General features: G+C 42.3%; 2 protein-coding genes across 3 annotated transcripts in view; one reads left to right on the forward strand and one right to left on the reverse strand.

Annotated features, from left to right (window-relative positions):
• The window catches only part of LOC138618995 (A-type voltage-gated potassium channel KCND2-like), a 32,794-nt gene extending 25,062 nt beyond the window's left edge, over nucleotides 1-7,732 (reverse strand). For both annotated transcript variants that reach the window (XM_069695146.1, XM_069695145.1), the window contains exons 1-2: nucleotides 7,297-7,732; nucleotides 5,808-6,989 (exon numbers count right to left, since the gene is read on the reverse strand). In XM_069695146.1, coding sequence (XP_069551247.1) covers nucleotides 5,808-6,919 — 1,112 coding nt within the window. In that variant the 5' untranslated portion in view covers nucleotides 6,920-6,989; nucleotides 7,297-7,732. The remainder of the gene's footprint in view (nucleotides 1-5,807; nucleotides 6,990-7,296) is intronic.
• Nucleotides 1-25,217, forward strand: part of nt5dc3 (5'-nucleotidase domain containing 3) — a 66,282-nt gene extending 41,065 nt beyond the window's left edge. The window contains exon 15 of the transcript XR_011310774.1: nucleotides 25,192-25,217. The gene's annotated coding sequence lies outside the window, so the exon portion shown is untranslated. The remainder of the gene's footprint in view (nucleotides 1-25,191) is intronic.
• The last annotated feature ends 275 nt before the right edge of the window (nucleotides 25,218-25,492 follow it).

Consider the following 25,492-nt stretch of genomic DNA (forward strand, 5'->3'; position numbering starts at 1 on the left):
ATATGATAACTGAATTGATCCAATGCTAAGCACAGTGTAATCAGAACACTAAACCTCCAGCGACTGCATTTAAAACACGGTTGTACATTTTAACAAAGTGATGAGGAGGCATTATGTGTGTCTGCATACCAATCTTCATGACCAGACGAGCCGTTTTCATCTGTATGTAAATGCTGAGTATGTAAATAAGCCATGCAGCACTAAAGGAGGAGATAGCTGTTCAACTTGGGTTTATCATTTGCACACTATTTGATCCACTGATCTTGTGGCATTCACTTTACATTCGATATCTTTTACAACATATCAACTTTCGAGATAGGACACAGTCACATAAGAGGCAATATTTCCTCATTTCATTCATTCAATCAAGATGGGTCAGGGTTTCTGGGCTGTTAGATTGGATGGAAGTGGAGCCAGGCAGAGCAAATGCTTTCTAACAACAATGAAATCGAGGTGATGTGTTTTCTCACATATCTCCTTATTTCCTAATGCAGTGATGCCGCATTCATTCTGAGTAACTTTAATCTTGTTCCGGAAAATTCCATTAATCTTTGACGTTGCTCGCAATAGAAAGAAGATAAAAATGCTGAGCAGAGGGAAAAACACTGGTGCCATATTTTACATCCTCACACTACGTTACCCAGGCCCAAGTGCAGAACATGCTAGTCTATTTCCCCGCTTAATGTAGCACATACAGAGTGAATTAATGAAAATCCCCCACGTGGAAGGAGTGTTATTGGTGCTGCCTCGAAGACGGGTTGTCAAAGAAATCGAATCAAATGGGGGGACAGCCATTTTGTCCTTGCCATATAGATTATTTATCAATCTGACCATCCGCAGTGACGCATGCCTGCTTTTAGAGTCAGTTCACATACACAGTAACCTCACATCAACCTTCCAGTTGGCCATAATCTGTTTTTCGGTTCAGGGTTGACTGACCACAAATACATTTTCTTTCTGACATTGTATTTTCCAGGGAAAAAAATATAATAATATCATTAAATCGAATTTAAGGTGCATATACAAATCTTTGAAGTTTCCATCTATAGAAGATCAGACAAATGTGATGTAATAAATCTGTAACATGTGAATGCCCATAAAATGTTAATCAATCACTCTACTCACACCTCCATAACACCCTTTCAAAGCTCTAACTGCCGTTGTGAAACTGTTGCAGCAAACAAAGAGGATGAAGAAAACGCAGGCGCTTGTGTATTTTCTATTTAGCAGAAAAAAAAACCTGCATTTCTGTCTTTTTTTTTCTTTCTTTCTTTCTTTCACAATGATCTTAATCTCCTGTGAAGAAGGCTGCCTGTTACCGCCCCTCGCTCTCACTCCTCTGTCTCAGTCATTTGCATGGGCAGAAAGGAGCTCGTACAGAACACATTTCAGTGCCAGGTTCCTCTCATTAAGTCACCTGTCACTTCAAGACCATTATACCAGCCTCATATTAACATCACCTCTCCTCCCCAATAAAGCACCTGGAGGGGCGCTGTGAGCCTACAGGCTAATGGCAGCCTACACATCTCACATTAGCCACTTCTGTTTTACACAGCAATACATCACTTCACTCATAATGGATTGCTGATTTTCATAATGTGCATAACATACACAACGCCAAGTGGTGTAATGTATTCCACTGAACACAAAAAATTACACCCATTGCGCTACATAATCAAACACACCAAATGTTCTAGCTGACTGTCGTTCTCAGTAGGAAGAAAAACAAGGGAGAAGATTCTCTGCATTGCCTGCCGGGCATGGTAACCTATCCAACACACAACGGCTACATCATCAAGAATGCATTTGTTATCTTTAGACTACGGATAAAGTAAAAGACCCTCCATATTGTTCCTGTACATTTTTCAATTACATTTGACATGCAGTGAAGGGCTTGGACTTCAAAAAGCTTTGCTCTGCACCACATTGAACCATGAAGTTAATGCTTTGCATTGTAGGCTTTGATTGCCATGGGGCTGAGGTGTCAAAACTGGCAAGCATGATAATGGTTATACTTCTGGTGGTTTATGGGCCCTACAGTGACCCTCGTGTCTGTTAACCTTGCTTCCTCTGTCTTATAAATCCTATGCTGAGAGGTTTATAGGGCTCACTTGTCAAGCCTTTTCAGTTGTATTTGGTGGGTGGAGCTGCAGCACAGACAAATGACATGGTGATAAATTTTGCATCTGTTTAGTGGCTGTGTACAGGCATGTTTGTTGCACCATGGGGCAATAGTAAATGTCACAAATAAATCACGAATTACAATGATCCTTTCTCCATTATTGGAACTAAAACTAAACTGAACTGAACTGAACTGAACTGAAAAAAAGGATCCTGAAGTGAGGAAAGGGAGGAAAAATTGTGTGCACTTTGGAAAAGAGCTTGTTTGTGTCAGAGCCGAGACCTATCGTGTCTATCAAAGGTAATGTCGGTCTGTGTCCAGAGGAACATGTGTGTCTCTCTGCCAGACTAAGCCCTGTCCTCCACACTCCTCTTCCCTTGTGGGTTGCGCTTGACTTGCACCGTTTTCACAGCTGCTCTCAGCAGTGCACTCCATTACACCTTAAATCACTTAAAAGATCTGAAACACCAAAAACTCCCTCTGCGGCTAATTCACTTCGGCCATGTGGATCATTTCGAAAAAAATAAGAGCAAGAAAACACTGCAACATCTGATTCCAGCCTAATAAGTGAATCGCCATCTTTACATTGGAATCTATTGCTGCCTTAAATGGCCAATGTTAAATCCAGTCACAAAATTATACTCTCAGACTTTATCGCCGTTTTCAGAGATACTGCAAAGCACAGCCCCGCAGATAATAATCTCATATTTTACACCCAGTCACCCAATTCTTGAAGATCTTACCAAGAGCATTCTGACAGAAGCAGATTCCTCTTTGTTGGGTATCCAAAAGCAGCCACAGAGATTGGGCTCAATAAATAAGAAGGGATAAGTGGGTCTTGTCCTGTGTTTGGTGGCACAGAGCAGTAGACACACAGAGGCATGACACGCAGCTGCACAGAGCTATTGATTCTCCGCTGGTCTCTAGGCACCCTTTCCTTTCATTCAGGCTGCCTGCCAAGTGCCTCTGAACAGGAGCCCCTGCTCTCCCAATGTCTGCACGTCTGCTTAAGCACAATCAATGGGCCATCAGCAGGGGAGAGAACACACGGCACTGTCTTTACTTCCACAGGGTGCGAGTCAGGGAAATTGAAAATATATGTAGTGGAAAGGCATCACGATAGTATGCAGGCATAAAGCATCATTGACTATCAGAATGAAATCAAATGCTTTCAAAGGCTTCAAATGGAGGTTCCAGCCAGTAGCGCCCCCACTAGTCTTTAAAGAGCTTATTTGCCGCCGAATGAAAAGACTACCCCATTCATATCGGCCTAAATAACTATTTGTTAGACATGGATCAATTTTTCTGCATGCCCGGTTCCCAAACAAACCGTCGGAATACCTCATTTCCCCTGATAAGATAAGCATTTGAAGGTTACTGGCGGAGAGTAGTAAAACAGTTGTTTTCCTCTTTCCAATGTATCTGTAGATAATGACAATCATGATTCAGCTCTACAGGCTTGTTTAGGATATATATTTTTAAAAGCACACCTCAAGACAATGACGGATCGTAAGAAAGGTACGACTTTGTCTTTCAGTGATGGGTATTCAGCCTCTCCCTCGGTGGTCCACTATGCAGCATTCTGCACCACTATAAGGCTTCAGTTCAGGTTGCAAATCTGTCAGCCGGGCTGTCATGGTTCACAATGGAGTGACAGAGACGTCCCCATTACCAAGGACATTTCAGTTTTGTTCTCGCACGGCAAAACATCTTTTTCAAGTCCATCTTGAGCAACACAAAGGGGACTTCGAGCTGAATGCAGTAATATCTTTGTTGCTCCCCAAAGATAAATAATGCACCCTCTTACACAACCCATCTCTCATCTGCGCTTTGAATCGAAATGGAAAGCATGGCCAATGCAGCATCACATTTGAGGTGGCAGCTTCAATCACCAGATCGTGCATATAATTACGCTCTCATTGGTCATTTCGAGGGTGAGTGCTAGTTCGACTGGTATTGAGAAAGCTCAGGGGGAAGCGCTGTATGCCATTAAGAAGACAGGAAATCCACAGCTCAGTGTCATCCACCGCATGAGAGCAGACAGAGAGAAGTTAGCAAGACAGACAATATTTTAAATATTAATAATAATAACATATGCTGCCTGCAGAGCTGTGAGGTACCAGGTGCAGAGCGGCTGCATCAATGCAGATGTGAGGAAAGACAAAAAGAGGGAGGATTGTTGGATCAGTTTGTTTGTATTGTGAAGATCCTGCATGCAGACAAGATCACATTCAAACTTTATATTCACAGTATTTTTTTTGCCTGACACATCTCAAGCACACACTTGTACACATACTGCAATTCACTTACACTCATACACAACTGCAAACACAAACGAAAACGCACACAAGCACACACACAGCCAGCGGCATTTTTGTTTTACAATGGTTGATTCGCGACGTTATGACTTTGAAATTAAAACGCAGCGTTATATCAACAGGACCTCATTTCTGTACCATCGGTGGAGAGGAGGACGTGAGGACTAACGCTGGCTGAGTGGGTCGATATACGTGCAGCAGTAATGAAGAGGAAGCCTTTTACACACAAATCAGAAATGCTCTGATTATTATTTCGTATAATTTAAAAACTCCCAAATTTGTTGATTTATTTGAACGAATAAAAAAAAAAAACAATAAAAAAAAAAAACAATTGGCAACCAAACGGTCTCAGTGTCAAAAGTTGTAGCACCTTGGAAAGCACGTCGTTACAGGGATCTGGAGTGAATAATGGTAATAATAACAACAATAATGATAACCCACTCCGAGCAGCTGAGCGGTTGAACGCGCTCATCAATGCGAATTAATTTTATGTAATCGTCTTAACGGTGTTTAATTAATTTATGCTACATCAGCACATAGTACAGCTGACGTTGTTCATGAGCATGAAATTAGCACTCAAATATTTACTGTACCTCGCTGAAAGGAGGAGAGAGGAGCTGCGAGAGAGAATGAATGAGAGGCAGAGAGGAGGCGGTGCTGGGAGAGGAGAGGAAAGGTGTGTGTGTGTGTGTGTGTGTGTGTGTGTGTGTGTGTGTGCGTGCGCGTGCGTGTGTGCGCGTAGCCTATACATTTTTGCACAGTACTTTGGCTTCAATTTAATCACCGCTCTTGCCTCTGTTTGGCTTATAAATGCGGTATGCGGTGTCTTGGCTAGTTAGGAGCCATCCTTTGTCCTGTAGTTCTAATATAATATCCTGGGATGTTTACAACCCTCTCCAAAAAAAAAAAACCCCAGCACAATGAAGACCCTTGAAAACGGGCAGGGACGAGGCTTAACCTTCAACACGGTGATGGATGCTTGCGAGGTGTGGGCTCGTTGATAAGCAATTGATGGCGCACAGACGCTTTCAATAAAGCAGCTCGTTCCTGCCCTCGGATTTGCTGAGCAGGGCTCGGAGCCCTTAATATGCCCAATAGATGCACACCTGTGGCCGCGCCACAATCAGCTTAAACAATGGCCAACCAATTTGTGCAAATTAGGATCTAAGAGCTAACGAACCTGCTCTTCAGGAGTGAGCAAAATTATGAAGCAGTAATTCGTTCATTAGACTGTTGTCGTCATTAAGCAATCGGGGACTTATTTTGCATCTCATTCAGAATAAACATGGAGGTTTCATATACCCGGGCGGTGATTTATGATGTGCTGAAGAAGCTTTAAGGTTTTATGAACATATGCAGCCACCTACCCCAGTGTTGTCATGGTGACAATGGTGTACCAAAACGCTGCGGGGATACTGGTGAACTTGCTGGCTGTGGAGCCTTTCTCTGCATAAAACATGACCGTTGCAAAGATAATGATGGCCATGGTGAGGGAGAATAGAAGGAAGCCCAGCTCGGAGGCGCAGCTCTTCAAGGTGTAGCCCAGGATGCGCAGCCCGGCGGAGTGCCGGGAGAACTTGAAAATCCGAAAGACTCGGAAAACTCTCAGGGTGACGAAAGCACCGCTCACCTGGTCATTATCGGTCATCACCAGGCCGATGTAGTAAGGCATGATGGCGACCACGTCAATGACGCTCATCACACTTTTCATAAACTTGTAGCGGCTGGGTGCTGCGATTAAACGGAGGAGATACTCAACAGTGAATATCATGACGCACGCAGTGTCTAAACAAAAGAAGGCCAGTGCGTAACGATCTCCACAGGACATCTCCTTTGACCTGTTGGGCAAAGTCCCACACGGAACCGTCTCCACCACATTGGCCATCACTGATATGGCTATGAAGAATCCTGTGACATAGTAGAAGACCAGCGCTAAAGTGCTGGTGTGAGGGTTTTCAAAAGCCCGCCACAGGTACTCCCGGGACGACAGGTTCACCGGAGTGACGTCATTGCTCTGGTCCATCTCCTCGTCATCTTGAAGCCTCTCTACATTTTCGCGCCTTCGGTCTTTGTACTCCTCGTAACAGCAGTCCCCAATGATTTCGGGGATGATGCCAAAGAAAGCGAGCTCCTCGTCGTACGCAGAAATGCATTCTTGGCGTGGATAGTGTAGTTTCCCCGTGCGGTAAAAATTGAGGATGTGTCGGAAGATGTCAGGGTCACGGTCGAAAAAGTATTCGTTCGTCTCCTCGTGGAAAAAGAAGTCTCTCTCCGTGCTCCCCAGCAAAGTGTCCGGGTACCTCTCCAAAGTGGTTCGCCACGTCTGAAACTTGGACCCACTCACGTTGAGGATGATGAGTCCGTCCTGGGCTTTCCTCTTGTCTTGAGGAGGGATGGGCATCGGGGTGCTCGCCACGGGCATCCATCCTATGGCTGCTGCTCGGGCGAAAGGAAGCCACGCCGCTACACCTGCTGCCATGCTGACCTATAGCGTTTAATACGACCCTGCTCCGTTTGTCACAGTGCTATGGCTCAGAGATGAATTGCATCTGCAGGAAGAACAGCAGACAGAGACACTGATGGTTAGAGGCTTCTGAAAGCACCTCGGCTTAACAGAATGTGACAAGAAAACGCACGAGCTCATTTACTTATACTGATAATGCGCATAGCACTGTTAAGTATCACTCTCAAGCCTCATCCACAGGGTAACTGTTCAGTAATAGGAGCCCACTTTGCGGCAGAATATATGAATTGGATTTCGAAATCTGCACCCATCAATAACCCGGAATGTGTTTTTTTTCTTTCAATAAAAAAAAAAAAAAAAAAAAAAAAATCGAAGTCAAGAAAAACACCCACCTTAGAGAAGGTTGCTCTTCAAACTGCATCCGCGATGAGTTCAATAAAAATACCTATCCTCGGAAGAGAATACTTGCGATTCCGCCACCCATCTATTTGTCACTGCAGCCAGACGATAGAGGAAAAAACAAGCTACGATAACGTTGCATCAACAAGTTAAACAATTCAAGAGGCAGTTTCACAGCAGAGAGGGGTCATTTGTCCGCGCGCGATCCTGTCTTTTTCCCCTCCTCTCACCATCCGCAAGGCTCATGTGCATAGGTTTTTTTTTTTTCCTCCCGTTGCAGCTACTCCTCAATAAACTCCTGTTCCTCTCGTCGACTGCAAGACCACCCTCCCCCTTCCTCTCCACCGAGCCCCGACTGTGGAGAGAGGAGAGAAAATCGTATGCAGAGAGGCAGAGAGAGGAGTGGTCCTATCTGCACCCACAAATTCCTCTGCTGCTTCACTGTGTGTGTGTGTGTGTGTGTGTGTGTGTGTGTGTGTGTGTGTGTGTGTGTGTGTGTGTGTGTGTGTGTGTGTGTGTGTGTGTGTGTGTGTGTGTGTGTGTGTGTGTGTGTGTGTGTGTAAAGAGGGTGTAGGGGGGGTTGATCAATGCGTAATAGTCTAACCAGGCGGCTGACCAGAAGCTCAAGTTAATTCTTGTCTGTGCGGTTCCTCCTGTTACACAAATATCTTAAATGAGGTGGCATGCTTTCCGTTGAGGTCGTAATCAATTGGGCTTTCAAGACACAAAAAAACCCCATAAAGTCAATTTCAGTTGTCCTCCTTTTTTTCTCTGGAGAATTCCATATTTTACAAAGACAGAGAAAAAAAAAGAGTCTAGTTTTGGGATTTTAGACAAGCTATTCAAACCGTTACATGATACCATGCGCATGGTGTCGAAGTATAGGAGATTATTTGTAATATTTAGCCTTATTTTTTTTCTAAATGAAAATAAATACGGATTTTAGATCTGCAACAAATCACGATCAATATTGTTTCCTGAATTGCATTGTTCTGCAATGGCGTTGAACGGAGTTCCATCTTAAAAGGTCAACATATTCGGCCTACACTGCTCTACTGACATTTTCCAAAATAACCATAATCAATGAGATGCCTCTTGTGCTCCATAGGGCAACAACACTGGCATCTCCGAGGGGATCCGAGGCAGCTGTGTCCACTGTGAAGCATGTGTTGCTTCGTGGACCATATTTGGCGTCAGATTCAAATAGATTGGCCGCGTTTCCGCTGAGTTTTGTGCAAATGTACGTCCCGTTTTAACAATTTTGTGTGTGTGTGTTTCAGCACCATGGACAGCACCCGAGCGATCAACACTGCAGCGCGAGTCGGTGTCTCGTGCCACTGCATGCGTGCAAGTTGCTAATTCCTGACATGTTTTACACGGCAGTCACATAGCCGTGGATCTTCTCCAGCTTCAGCTTAGCGCACAGGGGTTCAGAGTCACGCTTAAATTCACACAGCCACTGAGCTTCTTGAAAATCGAGATGAGATGTAAATCCATTCTATTTAGGAAATTTACTGCAGCTGTTGCTCCAGTCAAAAATACTGTAATTTGTAACAAATGAGCAGGAAGGAGCTCTTTGTGTCACCCAAGGACAGTTTGACAGTATAAGTGGCCACTGATGGACACATTAGATGTTGCACCAGTCAGACCTGTGGCCTTTCATTTCTAGATCTTCAGCCAGTGTACTACATTCACACCCAGCCACTGGTCCCCTCTGGCACTGTGCCGGGGTTTTTGTAGGATGAATGCACAGTACTGTCAGAAGTCCCATTAGTGTATGCTGAGCATGTCAGAGCACACTCAGTGTTCAGTTTGAGCAGTCTGGCCCAGGGGCTATGTATTCATCAGGGCATTTAAATAATCCAGTGGTTGCCAAATGGCACCAAACACAGGCATCCCAGCTGAGTTGGATGCCAGACTCGCTGCAAGCTTGGTGTTTTAATCTAAAAGGTAGTGAAAGTGGTTATTTAGCATTTACATATCCTGTAATCTAAATCAAGCTGAGCTTTTGGTCCAAATTTACAATATTTAAAAAAAAAAAAAAAACAAGGTTTCACTTACTCTGTTAAATGAGTATGGGTGTGTGATGAAGTGAACACAGTTTGCATATTTCATTTGCATTTGCCTTCAGTCAAGAAGATCTTTCACTAAGTGAAATAAGTTTCACCCTGTGTCCTTTTCCAAAGAACCATATGAACTTGTTACTATGCATGGTGCATGATACATGATCATTAATGACATCATCTGAGGTGCTGACATACTTTATGAATACGCCCATTTCCAAGAAGTTCCAAGGTCATTTCAGATGATTGGTGTTGACGCAGAGCTGTGCACATGATTTAATTACATTGTCTGTGTGTTTATGGATTTAGTCTTTGGATCAAGTAATTAGCATGTGTCCTTAACAAGGTTGAACACCTCATCCTGGCATTTTTGTGGTATTTTGTGTGGACATCAGTTCAAAGATGGAAATCATTGTTCTGAGTCTGAAATAAATTCCGAAATCTATTAAAGCAACATGCAGATTTTGTGGTTTTCAGTGGATTTTACTAATACATATAATCAAGCTCTGGTTCCACATAGTGCTTGCTGATATTTTGAACTTGTACCACTGAAGTGACTTTGAAGCTTTTGGGATTAGGTTGTGTAACAGGATAAATTCTGTAAACAGGTCCTTAAATTGTGCTCTGTGTTGTAACTCAAAGGCATGCAGCAAAAACAAACACGCACACTGCCTGTCTGATAAACCTTTAGACATTCATGTGGGCTCAGATATACACAGAGCCATATATATATATATATTTGCATTTATCCATTGACAGCAGCAGTCTGTCCACTGTAGTACACTGATGCAGCCCACACAGCTGCCTGTTTTCTGTATTCTATATTTAGTCAGGTCCTGCTCAGTGATTGAGATGATTAAACAGATGAGTCCCCTTCACTGGAGATTTGCCAGGGCTTGTTAAGGAAGAAGCGAAGGGCCAGCCACCATTTGATTCAGGTCATCAATAAAGAAACTCATAATATTTGAAACTGTTGAAGCAATCTTATGAGTTTAAGACAGAAATAACAAGTGAGCATGATGAATCATGGACGGTACATATACTTGCTTCGATGCCTCTGTTGTCTCTAAAGACAATCCCATAGGCCAATGCTCTACAACGGCTTGCTAGAGGGACAGATGTCTACTTCAACCTCATTATGAACTTTATTTTTATGGAGCACTTCAACGAGATGCAAGTTCATGACAGGCGATAAAAGGGTAATAAATAAAAATTAAAAAAAAACAATAGAATGAGCAGTAACAACCCCAGAAAGGGAGCAAAAAAAAAAGTTTGAGAAGAATAAAACAGGCAAATTACATGTAGCACCTTATTTCAGGCCTGGAAACACCTTGGCATGTTTTGTGAAATGCTGCTAATGAAGTCATGAATCGTCCTCATGACCTCTGGGCACAATGACATGCTGATATCCTCAGGTGAACAGCTCACCGCCACACAGCCCATCTCCCACCACGTCATCTCCTTCAGCTGCCTCTGCCTCTCCTTGGCCCTAATGAGTTATTGACCCCCTGCGGATGTGTAAAATAGAGTAGGTCTTCTTGGCTCTTTATTCCACATGGCAGCTGGTGTGTTTGTGTTTACATCTTTATGTCTGTGATGCGTGTGTGTGTGTGTGTGTGTGTGTGTGTGTGTGTGTGTGTGTGTGTGTGTGTGTGTGTGTGTGTGTGTGTGTGTGTGTGTGTGTGTGTGTGTGTGTGTGTGTGTGTGTGTGTGTGTGTACACAATTGCACGCAGTCATGTGTGAAGCTATTTATATATGTGTTCATATGCTATGTACCGTATGGAAGAGAGTTGCCCGGAGTGGGAGGCTGATGCTTGGGGATTGTTTGACTAGTTTTATCCCTGTCAGGATTGCTGGGATAATCTGTAATTTAACAACTGCTGGTTGTCAGAAAGCTGCAAATAAGACATGTGTGGTTCACAACAGTTGTAATTCCACCTGCATTTTTTTTTTTTTTAATTAAAAGCATATAATTGTGTTACTTCACTCACTGCTGGCATTAGAGACACCCGAATATGTTAAAGCATTTCAGACTGAAAGCATACATTTATTGTATAAATACACATTAAATCAATCTATCCTATATATACAGCACTTTCTGGATGGGATACAATAAGATGGGGACAAGTGTTTCACCCATCGCAAATTATTCAAGGTTGTTCACCTGGCTCCTTCTCACTGTGTCTATAGTGAAAGTAGCTCTTGTCAGCTGGTGAAGAGGTGCAGGAGGGATTACAGGGGAAAAGGAGGTGTCTGTCACAGTGAGTGCTGTTGCCTATAGCTAAAGCACATACACTGCAGCGTGTGTCTGGGGCTTTGAGTAAAGTACAGTACATCACTGCATGATCAGCCGTGAGTCCCTCAACCAACGCTGCACAAGGGCACATCAGCTGGAAAATGTAAAGCACGGCCATGAAACTAAGCAGAAGCACTTTTCCCTTACCTCACCTTGTCTGCTCAACCTTGTAAGTATTTCCTTTTGGCCTTGTGACGCCTAGAGAAATGCTGTATGTGTGTTTGTCTCATATAGTGTAATTAAAAACCAAAGACAGCATGAAGCCCGACTGGCAAACCCTCATTGAAATAGTAATTCCTTGCAAGGACATTGCATTGGTTACCCGCCTCATCTGGTGAACACATTCCCTATTGCAGAGGTGCTGAGCAGATGCTTTGTGAGAAACTAAACAAGGCTTTTAACAGGTTCACACTGTCTCAGTGTAGCCGCAGACCCAAATTGAAATGAAGCTTCTTCTTTTTTTCAAACATGGCAAGTGTTGAAACCTTTATGTTCCAGCTGCTTCTTTGCAGAGAGGTGATGGCTGCGAAAAGACTGAAATTAGCTGTTTGAGTTCAGCTCAGAATCAGATCAGACATTAACGAGGACGTTCAGAGTTCATTGTTCATCACTAGTGCGCATGAATTTGTATGACATTTATGTTGGAGCACACGGGATGGCATCCAAAATAGAAAAAAATACAATTGAATCTACTTTACCATTAAAATCATATTTGTTTGGCAGATGTGAGGAACCATTTCAATGGATTATATTCTGAATTGCATTGCCATTTCCACGGATTGATACTTAAATGTCACTGGCTTGAATAGAGTTGGCTCAGACAAAGGTATTCAATCCAGTTTTTTGGATCTGCTGTCTGTTGTTTTTTTAGATGATCTGACTGGGGAGACAGCCCAAAAATACTCACAAGTTTAGGCCATCTGTGTTTTTTTTCAGACTCCCTAAAGTTCTCAACACTCCCCAAAGATAGATTTTTCTTGTGTTAAGGATTCAGCTCATTTCCAGAGGGACTGTCATTGAGTACCACACTGGGATAATCTTTAATTCCTAGAATACCATCACCATCATTACAAGCAAACCGACAGGGAAGCAAAGGGTCAGGAGAGGATCAGACTTGGTGGCAGGGTTGTTTGTTCAGGCGGTGACAGTGTGGGCTTCTCCTGACGTCATTTGTCGGGACTTGGCATTGGCTAGCCTGACCAGTGACATTTGCTTTCCCACCATGTGGCCCCTGTACTTTGAGGCCAGATGGCAGATGATGCCTCCGAAGCAGACGACACACAAGTGTATCCACACACACACGCGCACACACACACACACGCACAGACAAGCACACATTTACATAAACACGCACGTACACACACAGACACAGACACACACCGACACACACACACACACACACACACACACACACACACACACACACACACACACACACACACACACACACACACACACACACACACACACACACCGCTCACAATCAAGTTTCCCCTCTCTCAGCAGCGAGAGAGAGAGGGGGGCAAAGCAACAGATCGATTTGTCACCCAAAATAATTTATAAAGTCCTGATAGAATGCCAGAAAGTAAACTTGGGGAAAAGTGGATGTATTATGATTGGAGCCGGGTAGATCGATGCCTTCCTCTCTGTGTGAGGCTCAGCTTGTTTGTTCAGGGTGAAATATCATCATGAAGGCACAGCGCAGCTCTCACACCTCCCCCTTTATGTGGACTGCAAAATTTGTTTCTCTTTTGCTCTCTGTCTTATGTCCCCTCCTTTTTTGGGGGGCTTATATCTGTGTCTCTGTCCCATTTGGAGGAGTCGCCAGTCATCTGTGAATTGGGCTCAGTGGAACAACCAGTGAGCAGCGATCTGTGAAGCAGGTATCTTGTGCTTTAGTTCAAAAGCCGAGCGAGACAAGTGTTGAAAGGCAAATTGAACACTTGAGTGTTTTTGAGTGTATATAAGTGTGGCCTATTAACCTGCCAGGAGGAGGAATATTAATTTACTACCTTTGAAAGTTTTAGCAATTATAAGCATTACAGCTCGGAGAAATACTAAACAAAGCAAGGATTTCTCTAAATACATCCTATCGGTAAATTGCCATAAGCATCAGCACTTTAGTCTAAAGCTTCTTTGAACTGGTTTTATAAAATGATTTCTGCTTTACTAGAAACAGAAAATTACATGGTCAAAGAGGCAATGACAGCGATTGCATATGGTAATCAATCATTAATAAAGTCAATAGAGAGCTACTTTTCTGAGCATATTTTATTATTGTCTTCCCACAATTAACAATTATATTCTGAGAGAATTCGAACTCAAGCAATCCAGAATTTAACAGAACAAATGCATACTACAGCATCTCATAGGAGGACGGTGTTTCCAGCAGAGACAGATTAAAGAATAGTTGGACATTTCGGAAAGACATGAAAAGACTGATACCACTCTCATATCTCTCTTTAATATTTTGCCTGCAGACAGTTAGCTTAGCTCAGCATAAACACTGGAAACAGAGAGAAGCAGCTAGGCTGTTGGTGTCTAAACATAAAGTCTGTACTTTTGTCCTGTTTGTTAATCATCCAAAAACACAGTTAACCAGCTACTCACTGAACAGATATGAGTGATGTTATTCTTATATTGTATAACTCCATCAAGAAAAAAAGTGTTTCCTCCAAACTGTCTATTATGTCTCATACTATTCCTTAAAAATTTTTTTCTATGTTTTTGAGGTATCAGAACAATGTCAGGGGCTATTTTCAGAGTTATGTACCAATATGGGAACCTTGTAATCAACATCTTGAGCAATGAAAGTGAAAAGCCGAATGGAGGTATGTGTCATAAACTCAATTGAAATTCCACCAAGGACACAATTGTTTTACCCTTTAAAGAAAATCTTTACATGGAACAGCTTGATACAAAGATAATGATGTATTTCAGTCTTGCAGAAAGCGCAATATAGGAAGTGAATGGGTGAGCTGCAACGAATAACTAGATAACCTGCCTATTAAAGATAAAGTGGAGGTGTTGAGGTCATCAGCTCCAGAGCAGCTGCTATTGGGTGGCAGTTCAATTTAAGAGGGGGTGGACCATCCTTTGAGAGTTTTGTAATTAATCAAAGTGCCCCCCTTTAAATTCAAACTATTTCACATTCAATTTTATCTGCTCGTCTCCCACATGGAAAGCCCTTGTGTGATGTGAGCCCATATCTTAATTACTCTCAGATCACTGATACCCCCCACACACACTCATAGTATCTCTTGAAGAGACAGAAAATCATTTTACAGCTGAGCAGATAAGTCCCCGTGCTCCTTTTAACAGCCCCCCCTACCCAAAGCACATCTGACAGTGTTGTAATGACAGACAGGCAACGAAGGGCCTTGTTCCGATAATTCCTCAGCTACATACCATTAATGAGCCCCCAACACTCGTGATGGATTTAAAATTGAGCCCTTGCAAAAATATTATAATTTCAAAGCAGACATACATCGTTTAATATGTTATTAATGGCAATGGCTGCTGGAGCTGGCCTACTGCCATATACGTTTTTCAAGTTGAGTGAAAGATCATTATCGAATGTGTGCTTGAGCATGGCTATGTACATTTGAGAGCGTTTACTAATGATGTGTCCTGCTTTATTACTGACATGTATGAAGGCCACTTATCACTGATTCTAATTTGATGCAAACATTTGATTGTGTTTGGCTTCCTGTAAGATAACAGTGGAGTCAAGTTCAAATGTCAAGTGTTAAAGCTCACAAAGGCTAAAATAGAACGTGTGTATGAAGGTCATTTTTATTCTGAGAGCTTTGCCTTACGTGCAAATTAATTTCAAAGTCATTATCAGTTTTTCACATCAAAGGTCAAAAATCAAGTTCACTGTAAACTCAGTATCACATTTTTGTGAATTTCTTCAAATGTGATATAAAAATGTACCTGGACTCAAGGATGAACTGATTAGGTTTTGTGTTTGAAGATATCACCTCACATCTTTCGCCATTACTCAAGAATCTGATGAGCTTATTATGACAAACATTTAATTAAAATGTCCAACAGGATAAAATGATGAAATTTCAACATTTTTATATCTCAAAGGTCAAAGGTAAACTTCAATGTGATATCATAATGTATTTAAGTGTTTATAATGCATTTTAGGTTTAGAATTGGTTGCTTCTTTGCAGCAGTATCTATATTGAAAGCATATTGTCTGCTGTCAATCACCTTTATTGGCCAAGCGTGTGAACATAAGGATTCCTTCACAGGCTTCACTACATATAGCTATTGTATGAGTCTGGACAGATATGGATGTAAAGTACAACTCACTGTTCGGCAGAGGCAGTAATTGGATTTAAGTACTTAATTTATTTTAAATTAATATTTTTATCCAAATTCAGTCTCTTTTTTTTCCAATAGCTTCAATGTCATGTGACCCACTGACTCCAAACCAACACAGAATTGTATTGCTACACTGGAATTTGTTCACGTGATTACATACTAAAGATAAATAACAATAGGTTTTTTTTTTTAAAGGTTCTTATATGTTATAATCAATGTTAACAATTGTCAAAAGGTTGTTGAATTAATACAGGTTTTTTTTGTATAGGTAAAAGGTAGCATTTGGTCTCATTTATCTGCGCAGTATATGGAACATGATATATAAGGTACATATTCATTTGTGTATTTATTGTATTCATGGTATTTAGTGGTTGAAATAGGAAGGGGGGCACCGCCAAACACAATTTGCACAGTGCCCTCAAATAGCTAGAAACAGCCCTGGCCATAAATGTTTTAATGTATAGGTGATTAAACATTTGTACACCCACAGTGGTTGAAAAAGTGATTGCGAAGGGATGTGTTTCCGCTCATGAATATCTAAATGGAGCAAAGTTTGGACAGAGAGCATTATTGAAATCTCACAAAAACACTGTCAGGATTGGACTCTTATTCACAGTACATGGTAAAGTGCCTGGAGCTGCTTGTCAGATATTATGATGGAAAGCAGTACATACAAGCTGTAGAATGACACAAAGCGTGTCTTTTGATGTTAAAATAATTATAAAACCCTCATCCTATAAATAAACCTGCCATATTAAAGTGCAATATTTTGATTTGCTAAGCCATGGGTTTCTTTATCTGCAAAGGGAGAAATGTGCCAGAGGGCAAGGCTGGGGCTTTGAGAGTAGCTCAGGGGCTATGTTGACAACACAAGCATGTGGTTAAATTAAACAACAGCCTGAAATAAACACAAAGTGAGCGACCCAAACTGAACTGCTGATATTAACTAGATTTCCACAGCCTGAGCAGGCACAGCATCATAAAAGCACTTCCATTTCACTGTACCTTGGTGTACCTTCTGTTCAAATTAGAGTAGTAAAACCACATTTTATTACAATTTAAGATTCTCATTATGGTTGGACTCACCACCATGAGTATAAACATCATTAGAGCAACTATTACTGCATAAAGCAACACAAAAATTCACCTGCAGTGGGTTGGTTTTTCCCACAGGCAGATGAATCAGCATACAGTTGTCTTATCACCTCCTTTCACTCTCCCACCTTGTTACTGGCTAATCTTGTGCATTTAAATGGCTCATGTGTAATTACCACTGTCAAGCAGTCCCAGGCCTAACAGGTCAGCTTGCTTAGAGGGCCAAGCCCATTATGGAGCCATTAAGTTATGATCATAGCTATAGGCCAGCTGTAGTAATACAACCCCGGGGAACAAATGCCAACCCCTCTCATTGGGAAAATAAAGCATTTGTTTAACATGGACTGAGGTGTGTGTAGTGTGTAGTGTGTGGCTTCAATTAGTGTCAATGACCATAACTCATTTATGGCTCATCAGAGGCTGCTGTTTTCCAATCAGACCATTTCAGTGAAACTCAGCAGCTCTAATGAAGAAAACACAAAATGTACACTTTTGTTTTTCTTCGAACAGCAAAAAGGTCTAAATTAGGTAGTGAAACCTAATGATGATTAAGTCATGATTAAGAAAAAGTCGTGAATGTTGATTGTTAGTGTTTTCTTGTTTTTTCAAGGCTGCATGAGCAATTGTGGAAGGGACAAGAAGTGTGTGTGAGTGTATGTGTGTGCGTGTGTGCGTGTGTGCGTGTGTGTGTGTGTGTGTGTGTGTGTGTGTGTGTGTGTGTGTGTGTGTGTGTGTGTGTGTGTGTGTGTGTGTGTGTGTGTGTGTGTGTGTGTGTGTGTGTGTGTGTGTGTGTGTGTGTGTGTGTGTGTGTGTGTGTGTGTGTGTGTGTGTGTGTGTTTGGTTTGTTGTTTTTTTTGGGGGGGAGAGGCAGTCACGTTGTGAGAAATCTGTAATTACCATACAAAGGATGTTCTTATTCAGGATGCGGAGAGTGACACTCGAAGGATTAGCTGTGGCATTTTCCACAAAGCAAAAGCACTCTCAGGACACCTTCAAGTCTTTTTCACTTTGCCTTTAACTCCCTGTTTCTTCCTCACACTTTTTTACTCCATTGCCACACTCCCAGGAGGGGGAAAAAAAATCTGCCCTGAACGGAGAGAAAGTGAGAACAAGGTGAACATAAATCCACGAGGTGTTTCTCTATGATGTGTGTGTGTGCTGGCTGCATATGTGGGAATACACAGACAGAAATCTGGGGATGTCCTGGTTCCTGCGGGCTGTAAACCACTGTTAAAAAGCAGTGCAGCTGTACAGAACCAGTATTTATGGACTGTGCCCATCCAATCAGAGCACTAATTAAGCAGCAGCAGCAGCGGTGGACTGGTGAAAGCGTGTTGTTTACTGTAGCTAAATGGACTCCACTGAGTGGACGCAGCGGCGCCATGTTGACACGGACGGTTTGTTATGAGCATTATCATGAGTATTTTTTCTTGCATCTTCTCGGCTCAAAAGAGTGTTGGCGAGACAGACCCAGGAGGCTGTACATTCTATTTCATTTCCATTTGAAAAACAGTGCTGTGGAAATGACAAATGTGTGAGGCCTATTGAGAAGCCTTCAGGGCAGTAATGTAAATAACAGAAATTAATCATCTTCTCCAAAGAGGGAGAAACACGCCTCACAGTCACAACAAAGGTCACAAATCCGGCCTACGCCTTCACATCTTCCAAACAAGAAATGACAGACTTCTGACACGCCACTAATGTTTGACTGTGTGGTCTGTGTGCTTCTGTGTGTGTTTTCCTGGTTTGTGTGAGTGTGTGGAAGCATCTTTCTGTGCATGCTTTTTTTTGTGCATCTCTGAAGCTGCCTTTGAATTTCCTTGGTTTATTTGCGTATGAGTGGCAGGTTGTGCGTGTGCATCTGCATCCACATGCATCCAGGATGCGCATGCCCACACCTCTATTGTCTGTTTGAGTGAGTGTTTGGGCGCAGATTCGCAGAATACCTTTTTTCTCTCAGGCTGAACCATCTACTTTTAGCTGACAGCAAATAGTTGAGCAGAACCAATTTAATCTGTTTTTTCAGCCCAGGATGACATACAGGAGAATAAAGCAGTGAAGCTTGTCCTAACTCTCCTGGTGGAGGCAGTCACTACAGGCATCCATGCACTGAGGAATAGATGGTAATTGCAATGTGTTGATTTTGAACTTTATGGGCATCATGGGAAGCTATGGAAACAGTGTGGTATTACCATACACTAGGTAGAGACATACTGCAACCCTCTCTTAGTTCGTCTAACAGCTCGGGAAAATACTACCTGATAGATCGATTCACTAGTTGTACCCACAATTAATGGACGACTCACTCTCATGGAAAAAAAGAATCCTCTGGGGAGATTTATCACAGGAGAAAGGGAGCACAAATGTAGCTCTCCTACATCTCATAAATGTCACAATTAAAACCAACCACAAGCTCTGTGTACATTACAATACCTCTCAGGGGACAGCTTGACATTTGGACAATCATGTCGAGTTTCTCCCCACAAAGAAAGTTGGATTTTTATGTACCCTGAAGAGCTTGTGCATTGCAGCATTATTGGACTCATTTGGAGAGAAAGAGGCATTTGCATTGGAAATAAACCACGGCAGAATGTTGCGCATATATTCATAGCAGCAAGAGGCACTGAAATAGGCTTTTTCAATGACAGCAATCTATACATAGAGCTGGTCTGAGCTGAAGTGTTGCTGGTGAAGAGCACACACCAGCTGTCAGTGTGGGGAAAGAGAAGAAAATAGCTTTCATCACAAAGGGGAGAGGACTGTTGGGCCACGGGGAGGCAGAGACTGAATCAGTCATATATTTTCAAGTAAATTCACATGGGTAAACCAGAATTTGACTGCAGGAATCCAGAGTGGTACATAACGCAATCGAACTGCTCATCATCCCCAGAGATTCTGCAGCTGAACAGAGTAAAGCTACAAACAACAAATCCTTTCAGTTTCTATGAAATCTACAGAGTCCAAACCAGATTAACAGTAGCTTTGCACCAAGGAAGTCGATGAAAATATAAAGCAAAGGCTTCACGATTGTTTTACATAACACCAGGGTGGATGTGACTGGAATTTGCGTTGACTCTATCTTGACTTCCTCTTTTCGGAACGGCTGAAACAGGGTAGCTTAATCAATGCCCTGTTGCTTATGTTTTTGTTGATGGACAAAATTATGGGATTTGACTAAGAGGATTAAAATGACAGCAGTTAATGAGACACAGCTGGGACTGGATCACAACAGACAAAACTGTACTGCACCACCCACGATCATAAACACATAGACCAACAACACATGCACACATGGGCATACACATTAGCACACGAGCACATGTGATCCCTTCTCTCGCTTTCCCTCGCTTTCCCTCGCTTCCCAACACTTACCTAGAGGCCAAACGACAAGCTGCCAATCATTTTCATATAATACTTATTACACAGGGTTTATTATCCCATTCAAATGAACCAGATTAATTGTGTCTTTTCTGATGGATTTGAAGTGTTTAGCCTAACAGGACACACTGGGAATAATAGCACAGTTGTAAGCTCTCCCTTACCCCTCCTCTGTCGTGTAAATAAAAACAATTTTTAAATGTTCGTCATAGAGAGAGAGGCAATAAATGCACATGACAATAAGGCTTCTCATGTTGTAAATGAAAATCAAGGTCGATCCACATCTCATTACCAACTTGATCCATGTAATTATGCCTTTAGTGTGTCATTCATTTGCTCTGCTTTGATGTGAAACACAAACACTTAGGGCAGTATCAATATTGGCATATTATCATCTTATAAAGTTATAAAACAGCTGTCTGTTCACATAAAGCAGACCTGAAGCAACATTAGCCTTCATTGAAGCTTTGTTTCAGTCCACTCTACCAATGCAATTCCTGTTGACTGTGTCCTTGGCAGGTAGCCAGAAGTAGTTAATTTACAGGCTGTAAAACCAAAACAACGTGCTAAAAGACACTAAAAAAGGTCCATAGAACTGAGGGCAGCTACAGAATCTGATAATAATTATCTGTGCGCTTGTTTATCACTCAGTGACTCCTTTCACACACACAACATATAGTTGTCTGACCTGTTGTGGATTTTTGGAGCTTTAAAAGCACAAGCTCCGCATAATCCAAAACTATTCAGAAATGAACACGACAAGGTCAGTCTATCATCAAAATTTAAAAACCGTATTAAAACCTTCCGTGACTCCAACAGTGATTACTTGGTCTTTTAATGCACTGGCTGATGGAAAGGCAAGAGCTAACTCAAAGATATCTGTGTTTTCTGATGGATCGGGGCTTAGGGTTAGGACTAAGGGTTTGTCATGTTGGTGAACACGTCAGTAAAACAGGTTTCATTTAAGTTATCAAACACTTTATTCAGTTAAAAATCATCAGTTCATGAATATAATATCTAATTTCCATGGTTAAAAATGACACTCTCTGCTTTTACTGCTTTTTTATAGGCACAGCATCGTCTCGTATCTTCTATGTAAATGTCAGCATGGGATATTTAATGCGGTAATTATAGCACCCTAGATATGGAGACGAGCTTACTTTCATTAAAAGATTAGGGATTGATTTCCTATGATGATCACTGTCATGATCACTTCTGTTACCGGATTTGTCCTCCAGTCTTTCCAATAAGTCAATCTTTCCTCCCTTCCACCTTCATCATCCCACTTTTCAGGGATGACAAATCTACTGAATGTATCTAATAAAGACACGGGATGCCTGATGTATGTAGAATATTAACAACATTCTTGGACATGATGTCCTCTCCAGCAGCCTGCAGCTACCCCCACACACTAAAGGCAACATACTCAATTAAATTCATGGGGACTGTGATGGTCCTACATGACACTAATGTAGCCTGAACCTACATGATAATGTAATATGCATGTTAATGAGGAGGCATCTAGTTTAAAGATTCAAAATAATGTAAGCAACACATTATTAATCATGGCTGGGAGCACGTCGGGAAAACAGAGTGCCTCCAATGCATGCATTGCGTGCTTGTCTGTGCGCACATGTGTGTATGTGTGTGTGTCCATCTGTGTGGGTGTTTTAATCTATGTACACCTTGTGACTTTCGCACAGCAGTGATGCATTATATTACATTTTCTCATACAGCAGTCAAAAATGACATCCCCTGCATCTGTATGCTGCGGCACATTTATTGTGATTTCTCTCATCTTCCAGTCTTACAGAAAATCCAGTGTTCGCTCGGAACAGTCAAAGCTGGAGACTGTGTAGTAATCAAACTTTGATAAAACTCACTGTGGCTCCTGTATTTAAGTGATCCCTGCTAGTCAGCCAGATACAAAGGACAAAATGCAAAGAAGGTTGTAAATCGGACTGAGATCACAGCAGTAAGATTGTGCATACGATTTCCAGTTACATGATGCGATGTGGGCCGAGGAGTAAGCCAGCAAGATCAGAGGGAAAATCCTTCGGTTCACAGTATTCCTATGGTCAAGCCTGCATGACTGACACATTGTCTCGCCATGCAATGCTGCCTGCTTTTATTAACATTCAACAATTAAGTCCAGCACTTGTTTAGGCTGCACACAGTCAATCTGCTCCAATATTTGGAATCACGTCACTTTTTCAAAGCTCAAGGGCCACAGCATTATTTAGCTTGGCCTGATGCTGTGATGAATTAGTGAATTTCTGCAAGAGTGCTCTGAATACCATTATGCTAATGTTACCTGACGGCCATCTGCAAGGAGCATCAAATAGATTGTATTCCTGTTCTTCCCAGCTATTTCTGCTCAGGGAACCTTGATTTAACCACCTGTATACATATTCCACTCCAACATTTCACAGAAACTCTGTAGCCATGACCAAAGAAATATTCTGTAATAGGAATTGGCATACTCAGTGAAATGTAAAAAGCAGTGCAGGTGGTGCCCAATGACCCACACGCTCCTATCATCTCTAGGTTAAAAGCTGATTGAGACCAATGACTTTGACTCTTACAGTAAGAGGGAACAAAAAGTTATGCTTCCATTTCAAATCAGCCTGAGTTTCAGCCCACACACAGGACATGCTTCAGTGGTCTGAGAAATTACAGGATACCACCCCTTCCAATTTCACCATCGCTGGACCAGGCTGTTGCAGGCTTTTCAAACAATTACCCCAAGGAGACCAAAGCAACCTTGTTTATAGCTCATTGAGCATCCACAGTTCCAATTCAGCACAGGTAATTACAACATTGTTATCTCCTCCGAAATCTTCACCAAAGGTGTTATCACAAAAAGCTACCTTCGGCTCTGTTCATTTGCCATTTGGACATTGATTGACTGAAACACAGCATCAGTATGCCCAGGCATTTCTTGGACAGGCTTATGTTCGTTCTGCAGGTGTCGGTGACCCAGCACAGCCTGCTCACCTAGAACACATCAGTCACACTAACACACATCTGTCGTACCAATCCAACCCACTCCATCACAGCACATGGCTGGTCTCTCTCCTTGAATGTCCCGCCCCGCTTGGAAAGGACAAACAAATCTTCTGATTTGCCTCTAATCTGCAGTCTACCCTCAGCATGGCTGCCGTCAACCCAGCACATCAAGGACAAGCACTCCACAGGTGGGCTATCCATTAGCCCAGCATCCTGCTTCCACCATAGTGTGATAGGGACAGGTCAGAGGGATGCGCTCCAATTAGAGATGGAGACATGGGGACTTTGCCCCTGACATGTCCCTGCTGCTCCACAAAATAAGTGTGAACACACCTTTCTCACACAAAAGGATAGCTTTTCTTCCTGTCATTTCACCTGCCTCGGGCTGTTGCTGTTCATAAGCCTCATGAAGCCAAACCATTTTCTATTTCTTTTCATGTGTGTGGTGCTCCCCGATTGTGTGAGCCTGTGAGCATGAATGGCTGGTCAAGCTTATGTGTATGTATTTGTCTATGGGAGAGATGTGTATGATCTTGTGGATCTGCTTGCTCTCTGTTGCCGGTGTAAAAATGCCTTGGCATGCATCTCTCGTCCGAGGCTTCCATCAACAGAAATCCATCCCTCTCTATAGTGCAGCATGTTCAGCAACTGGGTTGAGGTAGGTTGGACCAGCTTCATGCCTCATGCATTTGCATGCTGCATGAACACAATCTGCTGACGCCCAGTGGGAACTCCTTCCATCCATCTGCATTGTTTTTACACTCCTACAAGAAGGGAACCAATTTGCGGCCATAGACCATTTGATTATTAATCAGTATTTGTGTACATGAGAGGTACGAGGCACAGAACAAAGCATAGCAACAACGCTCAGGTATGAATATTTCATCTTTGTTCTATATGAATAAAACACAACACGGTCCTGATTCAACTACAGGACAGCATACCTCTCACTGGTCCCGTGTGTATCTGCCCATTCTAAAGGAGAGAGATGAGCAATCAGATATGAATGAGCTTTCCATTACAAGACACCCAAATCCTAACTTTGCCAAACGCCTGCAAAGTGCAGCTTTCTACATAAACACAGAGAAAATCTAATGTATTTGGTTGATTATGCAGTGTATCAACTATGCATGAAGCAATTACATACCAGAGCCTTCGGGCTTGGATGGAAATCGAATGGATGAATCCCTACAACAATCCCTCTCCCTACTCTCTCTACATGTCCATTCATTAACCCAGTCGGGCGGCCATTTGTTTGTGCAAACATTCGTTTAGCTGTTTGTTTGTCTGTTCGCTCAGCCATGAAAGTTTTTCCTTTTTTTTTCTTATCGGCTTCTGGAGATGTCAGTGCCTCATGACCCAATCTATAGGGATTTCCAACTGAGTTGAGGAGACAGACCGCATTGATAAATAAAGGTCAAAGGTAGAAGAAGCCGGTCCAGGGACAAGGCTTGTGGTGACAGAAGAAGTGAGACGAGAAATAAACCACTGGATCTGCAGAGGCTTAGATTGATTGGAATTTAAAGAGAGGGAGGAAAAATTAAATTGGAGGAAGGGAGGGAGAGACTGGATTAGAATAGATGGAGAGAGAAGAGAGCAGGAGTCAGCATGATAGGGGAAAGCTAGAGAATTAGATTTTTGCCCTGAGAGCACCCACTTCAAAGATTTTGGGGGCATGCATTTACACAATTTTACTCTTAACATAATCCAGATTTCTTAGTGTGTGTGAGAGAGAGACAGACAGAGAGAGAGCGAGGATGGGGATGAGAGAGATATAAGAGAGACAAAAGCATCTCCATGCAGAACAGAATTAATAACTGATCACCCGTTTCACTAAGTCCAACACTGATGATAGCTTTGAAGGTTAAGATATACACTGCATTGGCATGTTCTAGATGAATTTGGGGAAGTGATTGATTCATTTACAATCTGTATTTTTGCAGGTTGTCTCAAATGTACTTTTGCTTGTCTGTTTCTGTGTTTTTGTGTGTGTCTGTATGCCTGTTTGTCTC

Source organism: Brachyistius frenatus, unplaced genomic scaffold, assembly GCF_029030835.1.
Source record: "Brachyistius frenatus isolate BFR_SWC_R1_liver_20210118 unplaced genomic scaffold, ASM2903083v1 Contig_19, whole genome shotgun sequence".
Taxonomy (NCBI): Eukaryota; Metazoa; Chordata; class Actinopteri; family Embiotocidae; genus Brachyistius; species Brachyistius frenatus.